At 42.5% G+C, this 22,584-nt stretch overlaps 1 protein-coding gene across 1 annotated transcript in view; it reads left to right on the forward strand.

Moving 5' to 3' along the window:
• Positions 1-19,031, forward strand: part of LOC143023599 (uncharacterized) — a 32,596-nt gene extending 13,565 nt beyond the window's left edge. Inside the window, exons 5-9 of the mRNA XM_076182186.1 lie at positions 6,761-6,902; positions 12,558-12,796; positions 16,971-17,125; positions 17,706-17,835; positions 18,630-19,031. Coding sequence (XP_076038301.1) covers positions 6,761-6,902; positions 12,558-12,796; positions 16,971-17,125; positions 17,706-17,835; positions 18,630-18,818 — 855 coding nt within the window. The 3' untranslated portion in view covers positions 18,819-19,031. The remainder of the gene's footprint in view (positions 1-6,760; positions 6,903-12,557; positions 12,797-16,970; positions 17,126-17,705; positions 17,836-18,629) is intronic.
• Positions 19,032-22,584: the final 3,553 nt, after the last annotated feature.

Here is a 22,584-nt window from a genome sequence, read left to right on the forward strand (position 1 = left end):
TTAGATGGGTATCATGCAGAGTTTCTGGAAAAGGGAGGTACAGTGATGGTGGACGGGCTGGTGAGGTTGTTTAATGTTTACTAAAGGAGGGTAGAGTGCCAGAGAACTGGAGGAGTGCCTGTATAGTTCCACTTTACAAGGAAAAAGGGGACAAATGTGGGTGTAGTTATTTCAGAGGGATCAGTTTATTGGGTGCAGTTGGGAAGGTATGGTAGGGTTTTGATTGAAAGGATTAGGAGAGAAATAGAGGGAGTAATTAGTGAGGAGCAGAGTGGGTTTAGGAAAGGTTGGGGATGCATGGATCAGATTTTTGTAGTAAGATAGATATGTGAGAAAGATTTAGGAAATGTAAGGATTTTTTTTTTTTTTTTTTTTTTTTTTTTTTTTTTTTTTTTTTTCCTGTATGGATCTGGAAAAAGCTTATGACTGGGTAAACAGGAAGGCACTGTGGGAGGTTTTGCAGATACAGTCAAACCTTGGTTCTTGAATTCTCTGAACTCGAACAAATCAGTTTTCAAACAAATTTTTTTAGCTGGAAATACCTCTGTATTCAAACAGAATTTTGGTTCTCGAACGACGCTGACATGTGGCCACTGATGAAATGTAAACACTTCTCTGTTGACCGCTGAGCTGAATAGTTGCGCTGTGCTTTCATTATCAATTTTATTGCATTCAGCATTTATTTTTCCTACACTAGCCCTCAGTCATGGCTCCAAAGAAAGCAAAAAGTGATACTGGTCAAGGAAAAAGAAAAGTTGTGAGAAAAACAATCGAAGTGAAGAAAGAAATTATTGCAAAACACGAAAATGGTGTTCGTGTATCTGATCTTGCTGTGCAGTACGGTATGGCAAAGTCTACAATTTGCACTATTCTCAAGAATAAAGAAGTGATAAAGTTGGCTGATGTTGCAAAAGGAGTGACCGTCATTAGTAAACAAAGACTGCAAATACTTGAGGAAGTGGAAAAGTTGTTGCTTGTTTATATAAATGAGAAACAGTTAGCAGGTGTTAGTATCTCTGAAGCATTTATATGTGAGAAAGTGTTAGCAATTTACAATGATCTAGTAAAGAAAGGCCCTGGTACAAGTGCTGATGATTTTGTATTTAAAGCAAGTCAAGGATGGTTTGAAAAATTTAAGAACAGAAATGAAATTCACAGTGTAGTTAGGCATGGTGAGGTGGCGAGTTCAAACAAGGAAATGCAGAAAGTTTTGTTGTTGAGTTTGGTGACTTTATAAAGAAAGGTTTTCTCGCCCAACAGGTATTTAATGCTCATGAAACCAGATTATTCTGGAAAAAATTGCCAAAAAGAACCTATATCACTAAGGAGGAAAAATTGCTGCCTGTGCACAAGCCAATGAAAGACAGACTCACTCTTCTGCTGTGCAGTAACACAAGTGCTGATTTCAAGCTCAAATCATTGCTAGTGTATCATTCTGATAATCCAAAAGTTTTCAAAAGAAATAATGTTATGAAAAGTAAATTGCCTGTAATGTGGCAAGCTAATACAAAGGGTTGGGTGACAAGACAATTTTTTTTACAGAATGGATTCATGAGGTTTTTACCCCAAGTGTTAGAAAATACTTACAAGAAAAAAAATTGCCATTAAAATGCCTTCCCGTGTTGGATAATGCTCCTGCTCATCCTCGAAGCTTGGAGGATGACTTAGTTGGTGAGTCTGATTTTATTAAGGTCAAATTCCTGCCACCTAACACAACACCTCTAATCCAACCTATGGATCAATAGATCATAGCTAACTTTAAGAAACATTATGATAAAGCCATGTTTTGTGTTTCAAAGTTACTAATGATTCAACTTTGAGAGAATTTTGGAAAGACCATTTCAATATCCTGAGTTGTGTTAATCTTATTGATAATGCATAAAACCAAATGAGTACTAGAACCATGAATTCAGCATGGCTGAACCTTTGGCCAGGCTATGTATCAGAGAGACTTTGAAGGGTTTGAAACTGCTGGATCTGCTGCTGCTGCTGCTGTTGAGGACAATGCTATTGTTGAAAATATTCTTTCTATGGGAAAAGCATGGGCTTGGAGGTCAACAGTGAAGATATTGAAGAGCTGGTGGAAGACCACAATATGGAGCTTACCACTGAAGAGTTTGTACACCTTCAAAATGAACAGCAAAAGAAATTGGCTGAGGAACAGTCTTCTGAGTAGGAGGAAAGAATTGAAGATATGATGAGTTCTTTATCAAAGAAATTTGTGCTAAATGGGGTGATGTTCAAAATTTTGTAGAAAAATACCACCCAGACACCATGGTAGCACATAGATCAGTAAATCTTTTCAATGCCAATGTCATGTCGCATTTCAGAAAAATTTTGCAGTGCAGGCAAACAAACAAACAAACAACAAACATTAGAAAGGTTTTTAGTGAAAGAGAAAAGGAAAGAAACCCAAGAGAAAGATTTACCTGAGCCAAAGAGAAGAGAGGAAACACCCAAACAGGAATCACCAGAAGTTTTTATGGAAAGGGATTCCCCTTCTAAGCAATAACTCGCCCCTTTCCCTCCCTCATCTCCATCCACCTATGCCATCACATCACAGCCAAAAGGGTACAGTACATATATTACATAATAACTGTACAGTGTTGCTTTTTCACTAAATTTACTTCTGTTATATTTTTCCATGGCCTTGCTGTGGATGTGCTATGTCTTGCGACACTGCTTCTGACCCAGGGCAGTGGACATGATGCAGGGATGACCCGTCATCCAGGAAGTGCCAAGATAAGAAGGTGGAAGGGAGTGGAGTGTGATAGGGATGGAATTGGTGGGAGTGGTTTTTATGCCTTCCTCCGCGCTCGCATGACCATGGCGAGGGGTATACTTACCCGCGAGCCGGAGCGAGCGGCGGAGAATTGGGGGGGATCCGCGCATGAGGACGGCAGGTCCTTCGACGAGGGATGGGACGCGACGGGGCGGCGTCTCCGGAGGCCGGTGGTCGCTCCCGTAGATGGCGGGGCGGCAATGCGCTGGTTGGACAGCACCAATCCTCGTCGGCTGAGAGGGAGTTTCGGAGCTTCCAATACGGAGGGATGGAGTTGGGCTGGGTGCGGTGGTCGAACGGGAGCCCGGAGGTCACGCAGGTAAGCGGGTGACCGTAGGCGGGGCTTATCCGTGCCGCAGCCCGTAGTCTCCAGAGCGTCCCGTCGGCGGCAGGTGACGGATCGTCACCGCGAAGCGCCGGTATTGCCGTTGACGGCACAGCTGACGTGAGGAGGGGGACGAGCGGACGATGGGCCGTCATCCACGAGAAGTGGGGCCATCTAAGCGGGCATGGGTTACATTTGGATGCGGCCCAGGTGGCAGCATTTCCAGCGGTAGTGGCGTGTCGGGTTTCAGGGTCCATCGGAAACCGTGGGCCACACTGGTCTAGGCGAAATTGCCCGGTATTTCAGTCCTGCATGCACACCGCGTCGGGGGCGGAATCGAAGGTGGTCCGCGCACGAGGACAGCAGGTCCTCCGCCGAGCGGAGAGGGCTTCCCGGTGCTGTAGAGGCGCGACGCATCCGTCTGCAGTACCAATGGCAGGGCGAGATCGTAGGGCGCCAGCACGGACGGCGGCGACAGAGCTCGCCTTACGACAGGCGTGACCTTGCTGCATCATTGAGTCAAGGTCTTCCTTTGCTTGAACATGAAATCCGAACGGTATCGGCCTGGGCGTGTGGGCGGCGAGGGGCGTCGCGTCGCCTTGCAGGTGGGTTCACACGGAGGGGGCGGTGGAGAACCATTGTTTTTCCTTGGGGGACGATGCAGGGGCCATTCTTGGAGACCAGCACGTCACTAAAGTCCCGTAGGAAGTAGTCGCGAGTGGCGGCCGGTGAGCTGTCAATGGACAATGTTAGCTCGACGCACCTGTTTGCGTATGTCATAGCCAGGACAGGCTCCGATAAGTCGAGTGGGACTATGACCAAGCCGAAGGAGAGGAGGGGTGTTCGGACCTTCCCGTGAATCCGTATGGCGGCGCTGCGGTCCCTGTCTCTGACATCGAAGTAGTCCGGAAGCGTTCCATTACAGGGGGTAGATGAGAATGTCGGCCGCGTCGTCGGCACCAAGAGTGGCGTCTGTAGGCTGGCTCCGGATATCTCCAACGTGCCTCGGTGCCGAGTGCCTATCCATGTGATGTCTGCATCTGTGGCAGCACGGCGCGGGCGCTGACAGGTGGCGGAGGGCGGTCGGTCGGAAGCGTCCCGTTCCAGAGGGCATGTGAGATATGTCGGCCGCGTCGTTTGCGCCGAGAGCGGCAGCTGTAGGGCTCTTGATATCTCCGACATGCTTAGGTGCTGAGGGCCTATCACCGTGATGTCCACACCTGTGCAAGGCAGCATTGCGCGGGAGCTGACAGGTGGCGGAGGGCGATGGGCCGGAAGGCACCAGAACGGCAGGTGCCAGCCTTCCCGGGAGAAGCCGCGGGGGCGAGGGGGGGGGGGTGCGTGCGTCTGGCGGGGAACACTTTGCATGGCGACACGGCGCATGCGCGCGGGTCCTACTGGGCGTCCGAGACGATCACCATCAATGCCTCCTGTGGGCGTCAGTGGCGTCGCTACCTGCGGTGACATAATTGCAACGAGGGAGCAGATGCGGTGATACAGGCCTATGCGAGTCAGTTGGGGTCTGCGCGGGTGGGACTTGCGGCGAGCGGGGCGAAGTAGGATGAAGGTCTCCTTGTTCGCGCGGCCTGCGTTCGCGGCTGGTAGGGCGAAGCAATGGGATGAAGGCCTCTTTGTTCGCACCAATACGTGCATGAAGGCGCATCACTATCACTATCACACGATTTTTCATGGTCCCATGCATGCACACTGTGATTGGCACTGCTATCATGGGCCAGCATGTTCACTGTCGCCTGTTGATCTAGTTCCATCAGTGCTTCGTTCACGTACGCACCACCGATTCACGTATTGTTCCATGTTTCATTGTTGCATGTTGCAAACAATTGCAAGCACTATCCTATTCACTGCACCATGTTTGTCATATGTGTGCAACTGAAACATGGGGGGATGATGTTTGAGTCTTTATTGTGACGTAAACGTACAGGAGAGTGTTGGATGGTGTCTGTATCGGAGACAGGTATAGACTGACATAGGGGCAATGTCATTCTCCTTACGCTACGCATAAGGGAGACGATCCCACGCCAAGGCGTGGGATCGTCTCATGTATGAATGAAGGTCTTGTGGCCGTGACAAAGAGTCTTTGTATTGGGAAGTGTCTGGTGGTAGGGGCACGCTACAGCACTATGGTGTAACCCTGCGGTGCCCTGCAGGTGTCGAATGCCAGGGCACCTTATAGCACTATGCCACAGGGGGGAAGAGGACAGTGCATACTAATCTGCCAAGAGCAAGTCCAGAGTAGAAATGACCCGTTAGGCTTGGGTACACTGCCCCATCAAAGGCCCTTGAAAACCCCTGCCATCTCTTGATCAAAATGCATGACTCTAACTTCTCCTTCATGTGTACACTCCATGTCCAGTTTTTGACAATGACAGATTAGCCTGAATATACATAGGGGGTGGAGAACCCACGATATAAGGTTTTGGAACATAATGAAAATGTGAAATTCTTTTAATTTAAAAAAAGAAAATAATAATAATAATAATAATAAATTAAGTCACAGTGAGAGGGTTCAGATGAAGTTTTTGTTACAAAATGATAGTTGGGGGGATGGTTAAGTGTCAGGCACTGAAGAGAAGAGGGGAAAGAAAGGGAGTTGTTATATGCAGTGAAGGGGGATGGAGATGAAACATGCTTATGTACATGATGGTATCCTTAAGTGTCCATACACTTGTTATTATTCACTGACATCCCAGATTTTTTTTTAACATAAAGAGCACAAAAATTATGACATTACACTACTACCAATTGATATAGAGCATAAAAGAGCATTCCTTCTGGTAGTGTCATTTTTTCATCCATGTACAACCACTACCCCTTTATTCTCATCCTTTGCACTCTCTTTTCTTTGCTCAGTAAGCTTTTCTTGTTGTATCAAGTGCTCCTCCAACCCTGTTTATCCACCTCATTCTTGGTCTTCCAAGTTCACTCCATCCACTTCTACTTTCCACATTCCTTTTTACTAGTCAATCCTCACTCCCTTTTCATATGCCTAAACCATCTAAGCATCATTTCAGCTGAGATGGGCATAAGGTGGTGTATGCATTGACTCAGGCACCCCTCTTATAAGGGTAATAAGGCCTTTAATCCCTTGAATACGATGATGCCTAAATAGGCGTTGTGAGGCATGAATGAGTATATGAGGATGCCAGTATCAGCTTCCTTATTATATTAATTTTGTAGTTTTAGCTGAGTGACCCTCTTATGTGAACAGGATCACTTTTTCAGTGGTTACAAACATTCTGGGTGAAAGAGAATGAGTATAAAAGCTGTGACTTTAGTTTTTATAATGTGTGTATTGTGATGCACCATCATACATCAGGCAACTAATGTGTGCACAAATATTTGACATATTGAAGAGGTTAAGAATGTATATACATGTTTGTAATTATTTTTCTCTATATTATGCATATTATAGATACTACTTTCCTTTTGTTACTTAAGAAACAATTTAAACATTGTGGTGTGGAAGTGTCTTTCTAATTGTCTCATTAGTCAATTTCTATTCAAAGGTTTCTTAAACTGGCTCTCTGTAACAATGCATAGATCATCTATAACTAGTTCTCATAACTGAGTTAACTTATTTTCTGTGTCTTGGATATCCAACCAATCCTTATTTTGCATCTCTCCTTCTATAGGCAGGCCCAGTACGCCTTTGTCAACCTTTCAAAAGGAAGAGACGTACACTTACACACATTAGCATAGATTCTGCTGTCAAGGGTCTTAAAAGGAATGTGTCTACTGATCAAACAACTCCGTCCACACCCAATACGCCCACAGGTGAGAAACAGGCTAAAAGAGGTAGAATTCATATTTTCTTATTATAATGAATTGTGGCCTCCAGTTCATTGAATGTAATTGGTAAGGTGTATGGGTATTTGTTGATAGAGTATTAGGAGTAAGACATATAGTGATTGCGGAAGAGCAGTGTTGGTTTAGGAAGGGAAAGGGGTGCATAGATCAAGTGTTTATGATAAGATAGATGTACAGTGCTTGACAAAAGTACTGTCTACCCAGGATGAGGCTGACGGTATTTTTGTTGAATCTGGAAAGACCTACAAATTACCTGGTTTCACACCAAAAATTCTTTCCAACTACAGCAAGGAGGGAAGGGGCAGAGCTTATCAGTGAGCCAAGAATCATTCACATCAGTCACTATCTGTGTTACCAAAATGACCAAAACTAAGGATCCGAGTGCAGAAACCATAGTCCAGATAGTTGCCCTCAGGAAATCTGGCTGGCAAATGAAGGAAATTGTCTGCTTAAGGGTTAGAAGAAGCTTCTTCACCTGATGGCAGCTCATGTACCCCAAATTAGTAATACGGCAGTTGATGTTTCTCACTGAACACTCTCCGAACTGTTCTAGGTTCTTTCCCTTCACTTGTCTGGCTGTTACATGTGGATTGGACGCTAGTTCACATTTCACAATAGTTTTATCCTGATCCCCAGTCTTTTTAGATCTCCCAGACCTCTTGGTGATGGTACGAGTCTGGATGCCTTCTTCACGGGTAAATCTGGCAACCTAGCAGCAAACAGTATGAGTAAACATGCCAACCTGTTCAGCAATACCCTACATTTACTGGCCAAATTTCTTGAGTGCAACTATCCGGGCTATGGTTTCTGCTCTCAGATCCTTAGTATTGCTCATATTGGTAACACAGGGTGGCTCAGAAAATGTCATGGTTGGGTCTGAGAGGGGGCCCTGGACAAAGTGTTCATTGCTCACAACTGCCCTCCTCACCAGCAAGACAATGACTGATATTATTAATTCTTGGCTCGCTGAAAAGCTCTGTCCCCTCTGTCAGATGTGGGAAATATTTCAAAATACACTCACTAAGATGATTCAAACTTACATTCCTTTTAAGGACAGACGTCCCCCAAATCAGGCTCGCCCAAAGTGGCTCGACAAAGAAACTGAAAAAAGTATTGCTAAAAAGAGACAGGCTTATAAGAAATATAAGTGCTCAGGTGCATCTAATGACTATGAAAGTTATGTATCAATACAGATAGATTTAAAAAAGACAATAAGAAAAAGAAAACGACAATACGAAATGAACATCGCTGATAAATCCAAAGAGAATCCCAAAGAATTCTATAGTTACATTAGAGATAAAAAGGTTATTAGGAATCACATTGGTCCACTATTATCTGCTGACGGTCAACTTGAATATTCAAATGAAGGAATGTGTAATATCTTAAACAATTATTTTAGCTCGGTATTCGTAAATGAAACACCTCAAAGTGAATTCCAAACTGAAACCTGTGAAAAGTCTGAGGTAAACTTACTCACTACGGTAAATATAACAAAAGAATAAATTAAAAGGTGTATAGACAAACTCAAAGTTAATAAAACACCAGGGCCTGATGGTTGGCATCCAAGAATCTTAAAGGAAATGAAAAATGAGATTGTTGTTCCATTAGAAATTATTTTCAAGAAATCCATCATATCCGGAGATGTCCCAAGAGAATGGAAGTTAGCTAATGTTCCTCCCATATTCAAAAAAAGTGACAAAAAGAAACCAAATAACTACAGGCCTATAAGTTTGACATTGTAGGAAAAATAATGGAAACTATCATCAGAGATGCTATCGAACATCATTTAGAAAGTAACCATTTGATAAATGATAGCCAGCATGGTTTCAGATGGAAACGTTCTTGCGTGACTAACTTACTTGAATTCTACAACACAGTTATCTCGAATTATGACAAAAGAAACAATATAGATTTAATATATCTAGACTTTGCAAAAGCTTTTGATACCGTCCCATACGAAAGACTACTTACTAAATTAGCTTTGCATGGAATAAGTGGTAGCCTATTAGGTTGGACTAGTAATTGGTTGAATGGTCGAAAACAGAGAGTTGTTTTAAATGGAAAAACTTCTGGATGGAAAAGTGTTGCAAGTGGAGTTCCTCAGGGTTCCGTTCTTGGGCCACTTCTATTCATAGTATATATAAATGATATAGACCGTGGACTAAAATCTACTGTTTCCAAATTTGCTGATGATACAAAACTGTGCGGAGTGGCAAATGATCACTCAAACCAATTAGATATTCAAGAAGATTTAGATAAATTAATTACAGCAATGGTCTGAAAAGTGGCTAATGAAATTTAACACAAGTAAATGCAAGGTAATGCACATAGGTAAAAATAACAGTAAGTACGATTACAAGTTATTTGGAGATTCATTAACAAAAGTGGATAGTGAAAAAGATCTCGGCATAATTATCAGTAAAGACCTCAAATCATCCAAGCAGTGTATTTCAGCCTCTGAAAAAGCAAATAAGATTCTGGGACTAATTGTGCGATCTTTTGATTTCAAAAGTCCATCACTCATTAACAAGCTATATAAATCGTTAGTTCGTCCACATTTAGAATATGCTGTTTCCGTATGGTCACCGAATCTCATTAAAGACATTGACAGACTGGAAAAAGTACAACGGCGAGCCACAAAACTGATTCCAAATATCAAAAATAAATCATACGAAAATTGACTAAAACACATGAATCTGTTTTCCCTAAAAAAGCGTAGACTCAGAGGTGACTTGATACAGGTCTTTAAGATTTTAAAGGGAATTGACATCAAAAGTGACAAAATTTTCACATTGAATGAGAATCAGACAAGAAACAATGGTCTCAAACTGTCCAGAAATAGATTCAATTTGGAAGTGGGTAGAAACAAATTTGCCAACCGTGTAGTTAATGAATGGAATAAACTTCCTGCACAGGTAGTGCAATGTAGATCAGTTCGAAGCTTTAAGAATCATTTAGATAAATACCTAAGTAAGATGCTGTAATGATTATAATTTATCTTATATTATTTGTTTTTGTTTTGTTATCATTTGTCTGTCTGATTTTCATTTATTATTAGTTATATGTCAATTTACTATTATTTACTATTTGCCTGTTTGTTTATTATCTAACTATACCTATGCATTTATTTATGTATTTTATTTGTTATTTACATTGTTATAGTTTTTATTTATTATTTTATTATTAATATGATTTCTTTTTTGCATCCGACCTAGATATGGATCAAAATGTCTCCTGTCGGCATGCTCCGCCTTTGTGATCCTTTGTAACAGAATTCTTGGTGCAAAACCATGCTTCTTGTATGGGTTGTTCTAGATTCGACAAAAGTGCTGTCTACCTTACCTCAGGCAGAGAGTACTTTTGTCAAGCACTGTATGAGAGGCATTTAGCAAACAGTTTGGATGCCACAAATGCAACCACCATGCAGAAAACACAGAGTACCACATCCTACACTGCCCCATTCATGCCATATCCAGACAGCAGCATAAAATCTCTTCTTTGAGTGACTTGTGGGCTAATTCAGTGGTCATTGCTCAAATTGATGTGGTTTTCTTGCTGATGAGACCTGATTGACATCCAGAACTCTACCATTCATCCTTTTGGGCACCACTACATTGTCCATCAGTGCCCTTTTGACTACCCTCCCACACACCATCCTGGCCTACATATATTTATCCTTTTTAAACACTGTTAGCTATCATCATAACTTCAGTACACATCTCCAATATCTCCCAGCTATAATTCCTTCATGCCACCCCATACCTCCCTGCAATTCCATCTATTAGTCCATCTACTGTAGCATTAAGATCTCCCAACACCATTATATTTACATTTCTCCCAAAATTCTGCTCACTGAGGTCACTGATTCATGTTTTGAAAACAGTCCTGACCTTGTCAAATTTCGAGATTCCAATGTATACACCCATTTCAATAAATCCAAAATGCTTCCCTCTCCCCACTTATTTATCTCACTACCAGTACCATATGCACTTACAAATACCTGTATCTTCCATCCCAATTTCACCTTTACCTACATTATCCTTGATGATAGTTCTCTTCATTTCACCATGCACTTACCAGCAGTGCAATTTCTTTCCTCTCTTGCCCACTCACCACTCCTGCCACCTTACCCACCATGCTCCTAAACTCAAACTCCCCTTCCTCTTCAGTTTTGTTTCACTCAGTGTTAACACATCTTTCTTCTCACAAACATTCTATCAATTTCTTTCCTTTTGTTCTCGTCCATACCACATCCACACATATTCAATGACCCAATCAGTAGGGTTCTGGGTGGAGTCCTCTTCCCAGACCTTCTTATGCTTTGACTTTTTGTATGTGAAAAATACAGAGTAGGGTATCCCTAGTCAAAAGATTACAAAGGAGAAGCATACTGATTGGAGAACTTTTGGTCCATAGCTAGGTTACATGCAGCTAAGAAATGAATAAACAAGTAAACCAAACAATTGGCAGGCATATAGCATATTGCTTAGGTATTTATCTGGGAATGGATACAAAGAGGTTGTATGAAGGGGTGATTGGGCCGACTACACTATATGAGGCAGAGATTTGGAATTTCAGAGAGGCAGAGAGAAGGTTAAATGTGTTTGAGAGGAAATGTCTGAAAATGTAGTAGGGGTTACAAAGTTGGATAGAGTGAGAAACAAAGAGGTGAGGAAGAGAGTGGGGATGGAAAAGGAGATGGCAGTATTTGGATGGTTTTGACACATGGAAAGAATGAGGGAAGAAGGGTTATTAAAATATGTGTGGAAGGTGGATGGAGTGAACTTGAGGGGATGACCAATGATGAGATTGATGGATGGGGTGAAAGGAAATTTGAGCAAGAGGGGAATATCTATTGAGCAAGGAAGGGAGAAGGCAAGAGATAGGAGCAAATGGAGAATGGCTGTGTATAGAAGCTACTGTGATGCAAGTAGTGAGTGGTTATGTGTGAATGATATTTTGACACAGCCCAAAGGGATTTCTTCCTGTCGTCTCTTCTTCTGCATGAGGGGATGGAGATGGAGGGCCACTGATTAAGTGAAACAGCCTTGCTATGGACGTACTGTGTCTTGCTGCATAGCTTCTGACCCAGGGCAGTGAGTGGGATGCAGGGATGATCCTTCCTCCACAAGGACCTAAGATAAGAGAGAGGAAAGGGTGGTGGATGGGAGTGGAGAGGGTGGGAGTGGGTAAGTGCTTATTGACTTGGCTATCTTGAAGGAAAAACCCCTTGGTATATAGATAATTTATTTCAAATAAATCTTAAGCTTTCAAATCATACTAACTTGCACTGCTTCTGCAAGAAGTTTATTCCATGCATTGATTACACAGTTTGTGAAGTTGTTTCTACCCACTTCAAAATTAAATGTATGTCCTGACAACATGAAACTGTTGTTTCTCATCTGATTCATATTTAGTGTGAACCTTTCATCACTTTTGATATTATCAGTTGCCTTTAAAATTTTGAAGACCTGTATCAAATCTCATTCCATCCCTCTTAGTTACCTTCTATGGCATACATAAGGACACATTGATTGCATTCTTCTGCCCTCCCCACCATCATAGCAAAAGAAAGAAAAAAAATTATGTATTAAATTCTTTTTATTGTAATCTGCCTTACAGTTACACTCCCAATGTCAACCTTGGGGCAGTTAAGTCTAACAGTGCCAGGTCTTGTCCTTGGAGCCAACAGTACAACATCAACAAATCCTGCAGAGCATCAGGTTCAGCAGGCTGCACAGCAGAGTCAGCAGACAGCACAGCATCTAACCTCAGCAGGTGTGAGTGGAGGCTTGGCTTTAGAAACTCCCTCTACACTGCAGCATCTCTCCCTTGAAAAGGCTTGGGAGAAAATGGCTGAGGTATGTTCTGTAACTTTACTTGCTGTGGATGTGCTGTATCTTGCAACACTGCTTCTGACCCAGGGCAGTGGACAAGATGCAGGGATGACCTGTCATCCAGGAGGTGCCAAGATAAGAGGGAGGGTAGAGGGTGGAGGGGAGTGCAGTGTATTAGGGATGGAATGGGAAGGAATGTTTTTTATGCCTTTGTTTTTTGGCTACCTCCCATGTAAGGGGGAAAAAGCCTTTGGTATATGTATGTATGTTCTGTAACACAAAACATGTAGAGCACACAAAGCAGAAAAAAAAAATGTCACAAGAAAAGGTGGATGAAAGGAGAGTTAAGAATGAATGTAGGCAAAGGTGAAGTGATGTATGAGGAGTGATGATGGTGGCTGGTTGGATGCAAGATTGAAAGGTGAGAGGCTGGAGGAAATGGAGATTGTTGTATTTGGATGTGGAGATGAATTATAGAGTAAAGGAGGCAAGTAAATTTTGTGTGAAATAAAAAGTGTTATGAGAAATGGGTATTTTAGGAGAGTTGTAAAGAGAAGGTTGTATGGAGTGATTGTACTTACTACAGTGTTTGGAGTAAATTTAGAATATAGTGGAGACAGGAAAACATCTGAATGATTTCAGGATGAAGTGTTTGTAGAAATATAGTTGATATAAGAATTGAAAGAGTATGAAATATGGAATTAATTTACTCTTTAAATGAAAAGGAAAAGGAGAGGGAGTACAAGAGGAAGCTGAAAGAGGAGTGGGAGGGTGTGAAGGATAGAGTAGAGCTAGGTGTGGAGGAGGAATGGGGATGGTTCAAGGAGGGAGTCACAAAGTGTGCAAAGATGGTGTGTGGAACAAGAAGGACAGGAGGAAATAGAAGAAAGGGTAGTGAATGGTGGGATGAGGAAACAAAGAAGGTTGTAGAAGAGAAGAAGCAAGCTTTCACAGAATGGTTACAAAATAGGACGAGGGAGTCATATGAGAGGTACAAAGAAAAAAAAAAGAAAATTAAAGCAAAAGGTAAAGGAGGAAAAGAGGAGAGCAGATGTTAAATGGGGTAAAAGTATGACAGAAAAAATTGAAGGTAATAAAAAAAATGTTTTGGAAAGAAGTTAAGAAAGGAAGAGGAGGTGAATCAAGTAGAGAAGAAAAGGTAAAAGGTACAGATGGAGAGATGATAATGGAAGAGAAGGCAGTGAGAGGAAGATGGGCAGAGTATTTTAGGGAGTTGGTAAATGTGAAAGAGGATAGGGAGGGAAAGATAGCTGCAGGGGGAAATGCTAAGAAAATGACCATGATGAGTGAGGAAAATGGAGGAGAAATAAGGAAAGATGAAGTGAAGGCAGTTGTTAAGATGATGAAAGCAGGTAAGGCACCTGGTCTGGATGGATGCCATGAAGAATGTCTGAAGAAAGGACGTACAGTGATGGTGGACTGGCTGGTGAGGTTATTTAATGTTTGCTGGAGAGAGGGTAGAGTGTCGGAGGACTGAAGGAGTGCCTGTATAGTTCCATTTTACAAGGGAAAGGGGGACAAGTGTGAATGTAGTAGTTTCAGAGGGATTAGCTTGTTAAGTGTAGTTGGGAAGGCTTATGGGAGGATCTTGATTGAGAGGATTAGAAGAGGAACAGAGGGAGTAATTGGTGAGGAACAGTGTGGATTTAAGACGGGTAGAGGTTGTGTGGATCAGATTTTTGTGGTAAGACAGATATGTGAGAAAGCTATAGGAAAGGAGAAGGATGTTTTTTGGGCCTTTATGGACCTGGAAAAGGCTTACGACAGGGTAGACAGAAAGGCACTGTGGGAGGTATTGTGGATATACGGGATAGGAGGAAAGCTTCTGGGAGCTGTCAAGAGTTTTTATGAGAGTAGTAGAGCTTGTGTCAGGATTAGAAATGGAGAGAGTGAGTGGTTCGAGGTAAAGGTGGGACTTCATCAAGGATGCGTTATGTCGCCCTGGCTGTTCAACTTATACATGGATGAGGTGGTGCGAGAGGTAAATGCAAGGGTAGTGGGTCAGGGATTGGAGATGTTTAAAGAAAATGGAGAAAAGTGGGAGGTGAGCCAGCTGTTGTTTGCGGACGACACTGCGCTTGTGGCAGGATCGGAGGAGGGATTGAGGAAGTTGGTGACAGTTTGGGAGAGTGTGTGATAGAAGAAAGCTGAAGATAAATGTGGGTAAAAGTAAGGTGATGAGTTGTACAAGGGGTGAAAGTGGCAGTAGACTGGAAGTGAGCATTAAGGGAGAGCGACTGGAGGAAGTGGATAGTTTTAGATACTTGGGTGGAAATGTGGCAGGAAAAGGTGGAGTGAAGGTGGAGGTAGAATGTAGATTGAGAGAAGCGAGTAAATGCCTTGGTGGATTAAAAAGTGTAATGAGGAATAGACACTTGGGAATGGATGCTAAGAGGATACTATATGAAGGAGTGATTGTGCCAACAGCACTGTATGGGGCAGAAACATGGAACATAAGAGAGGAAGAGAGTAGGAGTTTGAATGTGTTTGAGATGAGGTGTCTGAGAAGTATGATGGGGGTTATTAGGCTGAATAGTGAGAAATGAGGAGGTGAGGAGGAGAACAGGGGTGGAAAAGGGGTTGGGAGATAGGGTTGATGAAAGAGTATTAGGATGGTTTGGACACATGGAAAGAATGAGTGAAGAAAGACTAGTAAAAGAGGTATGGAAGGCAGATGTGGAGGGAGTGAACATGAAGGGGTGTCCTAGGATGAGGTGGATGGATGGGGTGAAGGGGGCTTTGGGGAAGAGGGGAATGTCTGTTGAGGAAGGACAGGAAAGGATAGAAGACAGGGGTGAATGGAGAATGGTTGTATGTGGAGGATGTTGTGATGCATGAGGTGGAATGGGCGGGGGAGGGGGGGGAGGTAGTATGTGTGAGCAAATTTTGACGCAGCCCGAAGGTATTTCTCCCCGTTTTCTCCTTTATATGGGGGGGGGGGGGTCGCCGATTTAATGAAGCGGCCTTGGTGTGGATGTGCTGTGTCTTGTGACACTGCTTCTGACCCAGGGCAGTGGACAAGGTGCAGGGATGACCCGTCATCCAGGAGGTGCTAAGATGAGAGGGAGGGTGGAGGGGTGTGGAGTGTATTCAGGGATGGAATGGGTGGGAATGATTTTATGCCTTTTCCTTTTTGGCTACCTCCCTTGTAAGGGGGAAAAAGCCTTGGTATATGTATGTATGAAATATGGATATAAAGCTGAAAACAAGTGGAAAAAGAGGTGTCAGATAGGGCTCAAAGAATGCTGATGTGGTTTGGGGATATAGGTTGAATGGATGAGGAAAGACTAGCAAAAAGAGTGTGGAAAGCAGAAGTGGATGGTTTGAACTTAATAGGAACAACAAGAATGAAGTGGGACAAAGGGTTGAGATGGAATGAAGGGGACCTTTGGTGCACAAGGAATGTGTAGCAAGCAGGGAATAGGGAGTGCAAAAATTAACAGATGAAGATTATGAATGGATAAAAGGATGATTCAGCCTGAAGGGATGTTCTCATTTACTCCATATAGTCTTTTGAGTGGATAAGGAGGGGGAACACTATGTAATGACTTTGACCCAAACAAGTTGGCAGGGAAAAGGATGACTCTTCATTAATGAGGTTCTGGTATTTAATGCATATCAAGTGAGTGTGTGCTTTAACTTGGCCACTCCTCTTAGAAGGGGGAGAGGGCAATCAACCAGTCAATATCAATCCACTGTTGCCTTGAGTTTCATTAAATGGGAAACCTGTACCCCCACAGTGGCTGGCAGTGGGACTCAAAACTTCCTACAGATCTCTCTGGGAAGAAACTTTGGACTGTTGTCTGTGTTGTATCAGTGTGGGACTGTCTATGTCAACAGCTGAAAATTGTAGGATGGGGAGAATAGTCACTGGTCAGCTCCCCATATGTGAAAAAGTTTAGAAAATACAGTTGAAATTAATAGAGAGAGACCTCGTGTCTGCCTCTCAGGGATGCACCTCCTGATGGAGGTGACAGGGTTGGTGGGTTTTGAAAATGGGCAGCTTTGTTATCCATCTTACAGGACCACCACATGCAGGTACCAGTCATTATTGTATAAATCCTCATTTGTTTATCTAGATTTAGAATGATTTTCAAGTACATTGTTTATAACCTTTGGTAGTGTAACTTCTGATACTGTGTCATATGTTTTTACTAATAAACTCATTTTTTGCCAGGTTTTAACAGGGTTAGAACAGGGTTTAGCAGGAGCCAGGACATTGCTAGAAGAACTTCGGGAAAGAACACATAGAGAGACACTCCAGTTACAAAGAAATTTACTTCAAGAGAAAGAGGAGGCTGTCAACCAAGCAAAACTTGAGGCACAACTGAAGTATGAACACATGACAACAATTGTTCCCTTTAGTTTCACTTACTGGAAACCCAGAACCTCTCCTAGGGAAGACTCTTTAGACTATTGTCCTCATTGTACTGTATTAGTGTGGGACAGTTTCAGTGACTGGCTTAGAGTAGTAGGAGGGGAGTAGTCACTGGTTGTCAGTGCCCTTTGTGTGAAAAGATGGATGAAATACAGTGGAAGTTCATATATAGAGAGAGAGAGGTTTTGGACCTAATCTAGAGATCAAGTGTCAGCCCCTCAGGGCTGCACCTCCAAGAGGAGGTGAGGGTTTTAACAGGTTATTGAAGATGGTCAGCAGGGAGAATAATTTCATGTCCATCTTGTTGGACCATCACTTGCGGGTAACCATCATTGGTCCTTATTAAAATATGCTTGAATCTATAAAAATATTAGGTAATTTCTTGACTTCCCCTGCAATTCTGATTATTATTATTGTATACTAGAATAATAATGGAATGATAACACTAAAAGAAATATTTTATCATATATATTTTTTTATACATCCAAAATCTAAGCCTAGTAATGTTGTTGAAATGTTCCTGTTTACCCATAGGTTGAGTGAGAGCTTAGTCTTGCAAGTACGAGGTGATGACCAGTCTGTGCAGCCCATCCTTCTAGATTCCCTTATCTCAAGTGTTCCTCAACTGCGTAATGTCACAAACCTCAGCCACGCTAAGAAAAAGGTAAGAATTAATTGGTCTAAATAGCTGAACTAATTCCATTGATAACTGCATGACACTAATTATGTTGTTAATTCAATCAGTCAGTTGTTGCCTCAAGTTTCTCTAAGTGGAAAATACCCTTTCAGTGGCTGGCAACAGTCCTTCAAACCTCCCACAGATCATTCTGGTAGAAACTTTGGAGTGCTGTCTGTGTTGTGACAATGTCGGACTATTTCTATGTCACTGGCTGAAAGTGGTAGGAAGAGGAGAGCAGTTGTTAGCTCTCCATATGTGAAAAAGTGTAAGAAATAGAATAGAAGTCAACAGATATCATGGGACCAGTCCAGAGACTAAGTGTCAGCCCCACAGGGCTGCACATCCTGAAGGAAGTTGATAGGTTTTGAAAATGGGCAGCTTTGCTGTCCTTCTTGCAAGTTGTGTTTATGAATTAACCACAGGAGAGTAGAAAAAATTACCAGCCACTACTGTACAGGTTAGAGCAGGAAAAATTAGGTTGATATTGATATTTTTATTCTATTAATTTAGAGAATGGATCTTGGTCTTTGGACTAGGCCCAAGATCTCTCCCTGTCAGCTTCCTCCATATCTCGTCCATCTTTTCATGCAAAGAGAACTACAAACCAGTGATTGTTCTCCTTCTACTTTCAGCCAGTGACATTAGTCCCACACTAATACAACACAGACAACAGTCCAAAGTGGGCCCTGAAGAACTTTGCCTGCCACAGTGGGGGTTGCTGGTTGTCTGTGAAACTCTAGACAGCAATTATTAATTATTATCATAATTTTATCTTTCAGTGTGTCAACTGCAACCGTGAGAGTGATCTTGAGTGTGCAGGGTGTAGAGGGAGAACCTACTGTGGTGATTTCTGCCAAAGAAAGGATTGGGCCAACCACCAAGCAGAGTGTGGTAGAACAAGTCCAGATGATGAAACACTTAGTTCTGTAGCACCAGGACCTGGATATATGTTCATATTATCAGACTGATCAATTTAATGTACAAAGTAACATAGTTTTGTTAAACTACTGTAGTTGAGTTAAAGGTTACAAAGTTAAAACTGTTATTCAGTGCCAAATGCAAAAATATCATAACAGAACTCTTGACCCTCCTCACTGCATGACCTCAACTACGTTCCTTTAGACAGTTAAGTTTTAAGTTAGATTTTACTGGTTATATGTACACACGTCATAAAGTCAATATACACCTTGTTTTCTTAATCAAACACTCACTAACTGCCACTTGTATCAACGTTTGGGCCCAGGATATAAACCCACTTTGGGAATTGGTGGTGTTTTATGTTCTCCTGGGGGCTAATTCCCAAAGTGGGCTTATGTCCTGGGCCCAAATGTCCTTTACTTTTTTTTTTTTTTTTCTTAATGATGATGAAAACAGGTAAGGTACCTGGGTTGGATGGATGCCATGCAGAATGTCTGAAGAAAGGACGTACAGTTATGGTGGACTGGCTGGTGAGGTTATTTAAAGTTTGTTTAAGAGAGGGTAGAGTGCCGGAGGACTGCCTGTATAGTTCCACTTTACAAGGGAAAGGGGGACATGTGTGAGTGTAGTAGTTTCAGAGGGATCAGCTTGTTGAGTGTAGTTGGGAAGGCTTATGGGAGGGTCTTGATTGAGAGGATTAGGAGAGGAACAGAGGGAGTAATTGGTGAGGAACAGTGTGGGTTTAGGACAGGTGGGGGTTGTGTAAATCAGATTTTTGTGGTAAGACAGATATGTGAGAAAGCTATAGGAAAAGGTAAGGATGTTTTTTGGGCTTTTATGGATCTGGAAAAGGCTTACGACAGGGTAGACAGGAAGGCACTGTGGGAGGTACTGCAGATATATGGGATAGGAGAAAAGCTGTTAAGAGCAGTCAAGCATTTTTACGAGAGTAGTAGAGCTTGTGTTAGGATTAGAAATGGAAAGAGTGAATGGTTTGAGGTAAAGGTGGGACTTCATCAGGGATGTGTTATGTCGCCCTGGCTGTTCAATCTTTACATGGATGGGGTGGTGCGAGAGGTGAATGCAAGGGTAGTGGGTCAGGGATTGGAGATGATTAAAGAAAATGGAGAAAAGTGGGAGGTGAGCCAGTTGTTGTTTGCTGACGACACTGCGCTTATAGCAGGATCAGAGGAGGGATTGAGGAAGTTAGTGACAGAGTTTGAGAAGGTGTGTGAAAGAAGGAAGCTGAAGATAAATGTGGGCAAAAGTAAGGTGATGAGATGTACAAAGGGAGAGAGTGACAGCAGGCTGGAAGTGAGCATTAAGGGTGAAAGACTGGAGGAAGTGGATAGTTTTAGATACTTGGGTGTGAATGTGGCAGGAAAGGGAGGAGTGGGGGTAGAATGTAGATTGAGAGAAGCATGTAAATGCCTTGGTGGATTAAAAAGTGTAATGAGAAATAGACATCTGGGAATGGATGCCAAGAGGAGGTTATATGAAAGTGTGATTGTGCCAACAGCACTGTACAGGGCATAAACATGGAACATGAGAGAGGAAGAGAGAAGGAGTTTGAATGTGTTTGAGATGAAATGTCTAAGAAGTATGATATGGGTTACTAGGCTAGATAGAGTGAGAAATGAGGAGGTGAGGAGGATAACAGGGGTGGGAAGGGAGTTGGGAGATAGGGTTGATGAAAGAGTATTAGGATGGTTTGGACACATGGAAAGAATGAGTGAAGAAAGATTAGTAAAAGAAGTATGGAAGGCAGAGGTGGAAGGAGTGAATATGAGGGGGCGTCCTAGGATGAGATGGATGGATGGGGTGAAAGGGGCATTACAAAAGAGAGGAATGTCTGTGGAGGAAGGATGGGAGATGACAGAAGATAGGGGTGAATGGAGAGGGGTTGTGTATGGATGATGGTGTGATGCATAAGGGGGAGTGGGTGGGTCATGGGGGGTGAGGAAGTATGTATGAGAAAAAATTTGAAGCATCCCGAAGGGATTTCTCCCCATCTTCTCCTTTTCTTCATGAGGGGACGGAGAGGGGGATCGCCTAATTTATGAAGCGGCCTTGCTGTGGATGTGCTGTGTCTTGCGACACTGCTTCTGACCCAGAGCAGTGGACAGGATGCAGGGATGACCCATCATCCAGGAGGTGCCAAGATAAGAGGGAGGGAGGAGGGTGGAGGGGAGTGGAATATATAGGAAATGGAATGGGTGGGAGTGGTTTCTATGCCTTTTTCTTTTTGGCTACCCCCTGTGTAGGGGAAAAAAGCCTTTGGTATATGTATGTATATATCAAATGTCCACACAAATGGCGGTTGGTGAGTGGTGGATTAAGAGACATGGGTGTATGTACCAAAAAACATTCAAACTTATTTGGTATAGTTATATAATGGTAGCACATGCAACAAAAGTTTTATTTTTTGTTATTTGTAAGTAGAATTTATCCCCTTTACAGATTTTATATGGATTAATGTCAGGTGATTTTATTTTGCTGAGAGGGCAGCACCTTAAGAAACCACAGCACCCTGGAGATGAATACAAAGAGAAGGTTGTAGGAAAGAGTGATTATATCCAAGACACTGTAGAGAATGGAGATTATAATGGGGAGCAGAGAGGAAGAATGAATGTTTTTGAGACCAAATGATCTAATAATGAGTCTATTGCCCCAGGTCTCTTACAAGAGATCCATAGCTCCCAGATGAAGTGACAGAGAGATTGGAGAAATGTTACATGAATGGATAGTGAAGAATATGGAGGTTAGGTGGAGAACTGGAGCAGAAAAATTATATCAGATATGGTATATCAAAAAATGCTAAGGTAGTTCGAACATATGGAGGGAATGTAAGAGGAAAACTACCAAAGAGAGTTTGGGGAGCAGATGATCAAGAATGAGGTGGATGGATCAGGCAAAGAAGGTTTTGGATGCATGAGAAATGTCTGTTGAGCAAGAAAGAAAGATTTCAAAAGATAGGAATAAATGGAGGGAGAATATACATGGATGAAAAGATGACAAGACATGAAGGGTTGGTCTCATCTGTTTCATAAAGTATTGCAAGTGGATAAGGAAGAGAGTCACCTTGTGATCAAGCACTGGGGGTAAACCAGCTCTGGTTGTCAGGCTGTGGAAGAGTTGTGCCTCAGTTTAGTGGTATGATAGGGGATGGGGTTGACCCTCTATCTATAAAGTGCTGAGGAGAGAGGAGTGTTAAATGTTTTAATTGTGTATGAGGTGGATGTGTGGATTGACCCAGCTTCCCCCATAAAAAGGGGAAAGGGTCTTTGATAGATCAGATCAGCTGCAAGCAGGGCAAACATGCCTTTGCATGTCTTAACCAAGGTAAAGGTGGGTGTTGGGGTTTTGTGTTCACAATGCCTGTATGCAGTTGCTGTTTAAAAAAAAGGGGGTGTCATAAGTATTAGATGTTTATATTATCGCAGTTACTTAATGTTTTATGCTCAAGAAGTAACGAGTAGCTATGAATACGTAAGTACATTATTTCCTGTCAATATGGGTCATATTGTGCTAGGCATCAAATATCTTTTTACCAAATATGGTACTTGGAGATTTGCATAGCAGGATCATTTATCTACAACAGAAGTGCCATCTCTCTGTAGTGGTTAGATTAAAATTGTAACAATGAGTTAGGAGTGAACAGTTGAGAGTTTCTCAGGGATACATGCATTTACCTGAAGGTATGTTCGAGGAAGGTCACATGATTACATGATGTTTGACAGTGATCTTAAGTTTAGATGAGGGTTAGGTATCTACATAGATAGTGTTCTTACCCAGTGGGGCCTGGATCTTGGGTCA

The sequence above is a fragment of the Oratosquilla oratoria genome, unplaced genomic scaffold (genome assembly GCF_046742065.1).
Source record: "Oratosquilla oratoria isolate Oo_2021 unplaced genomic scaffold, ASM4674206v1 SCAFFOLD51, whole genome shotgun sequence".
Classification (NCBI taxonomy): domain Eukaryota; kingdom Metazoa; phylum Arthropoda; class Malacostraca; order Stomatopoda; family Squillidae; genus Oratosquilla; species Oratosquilla oratoria.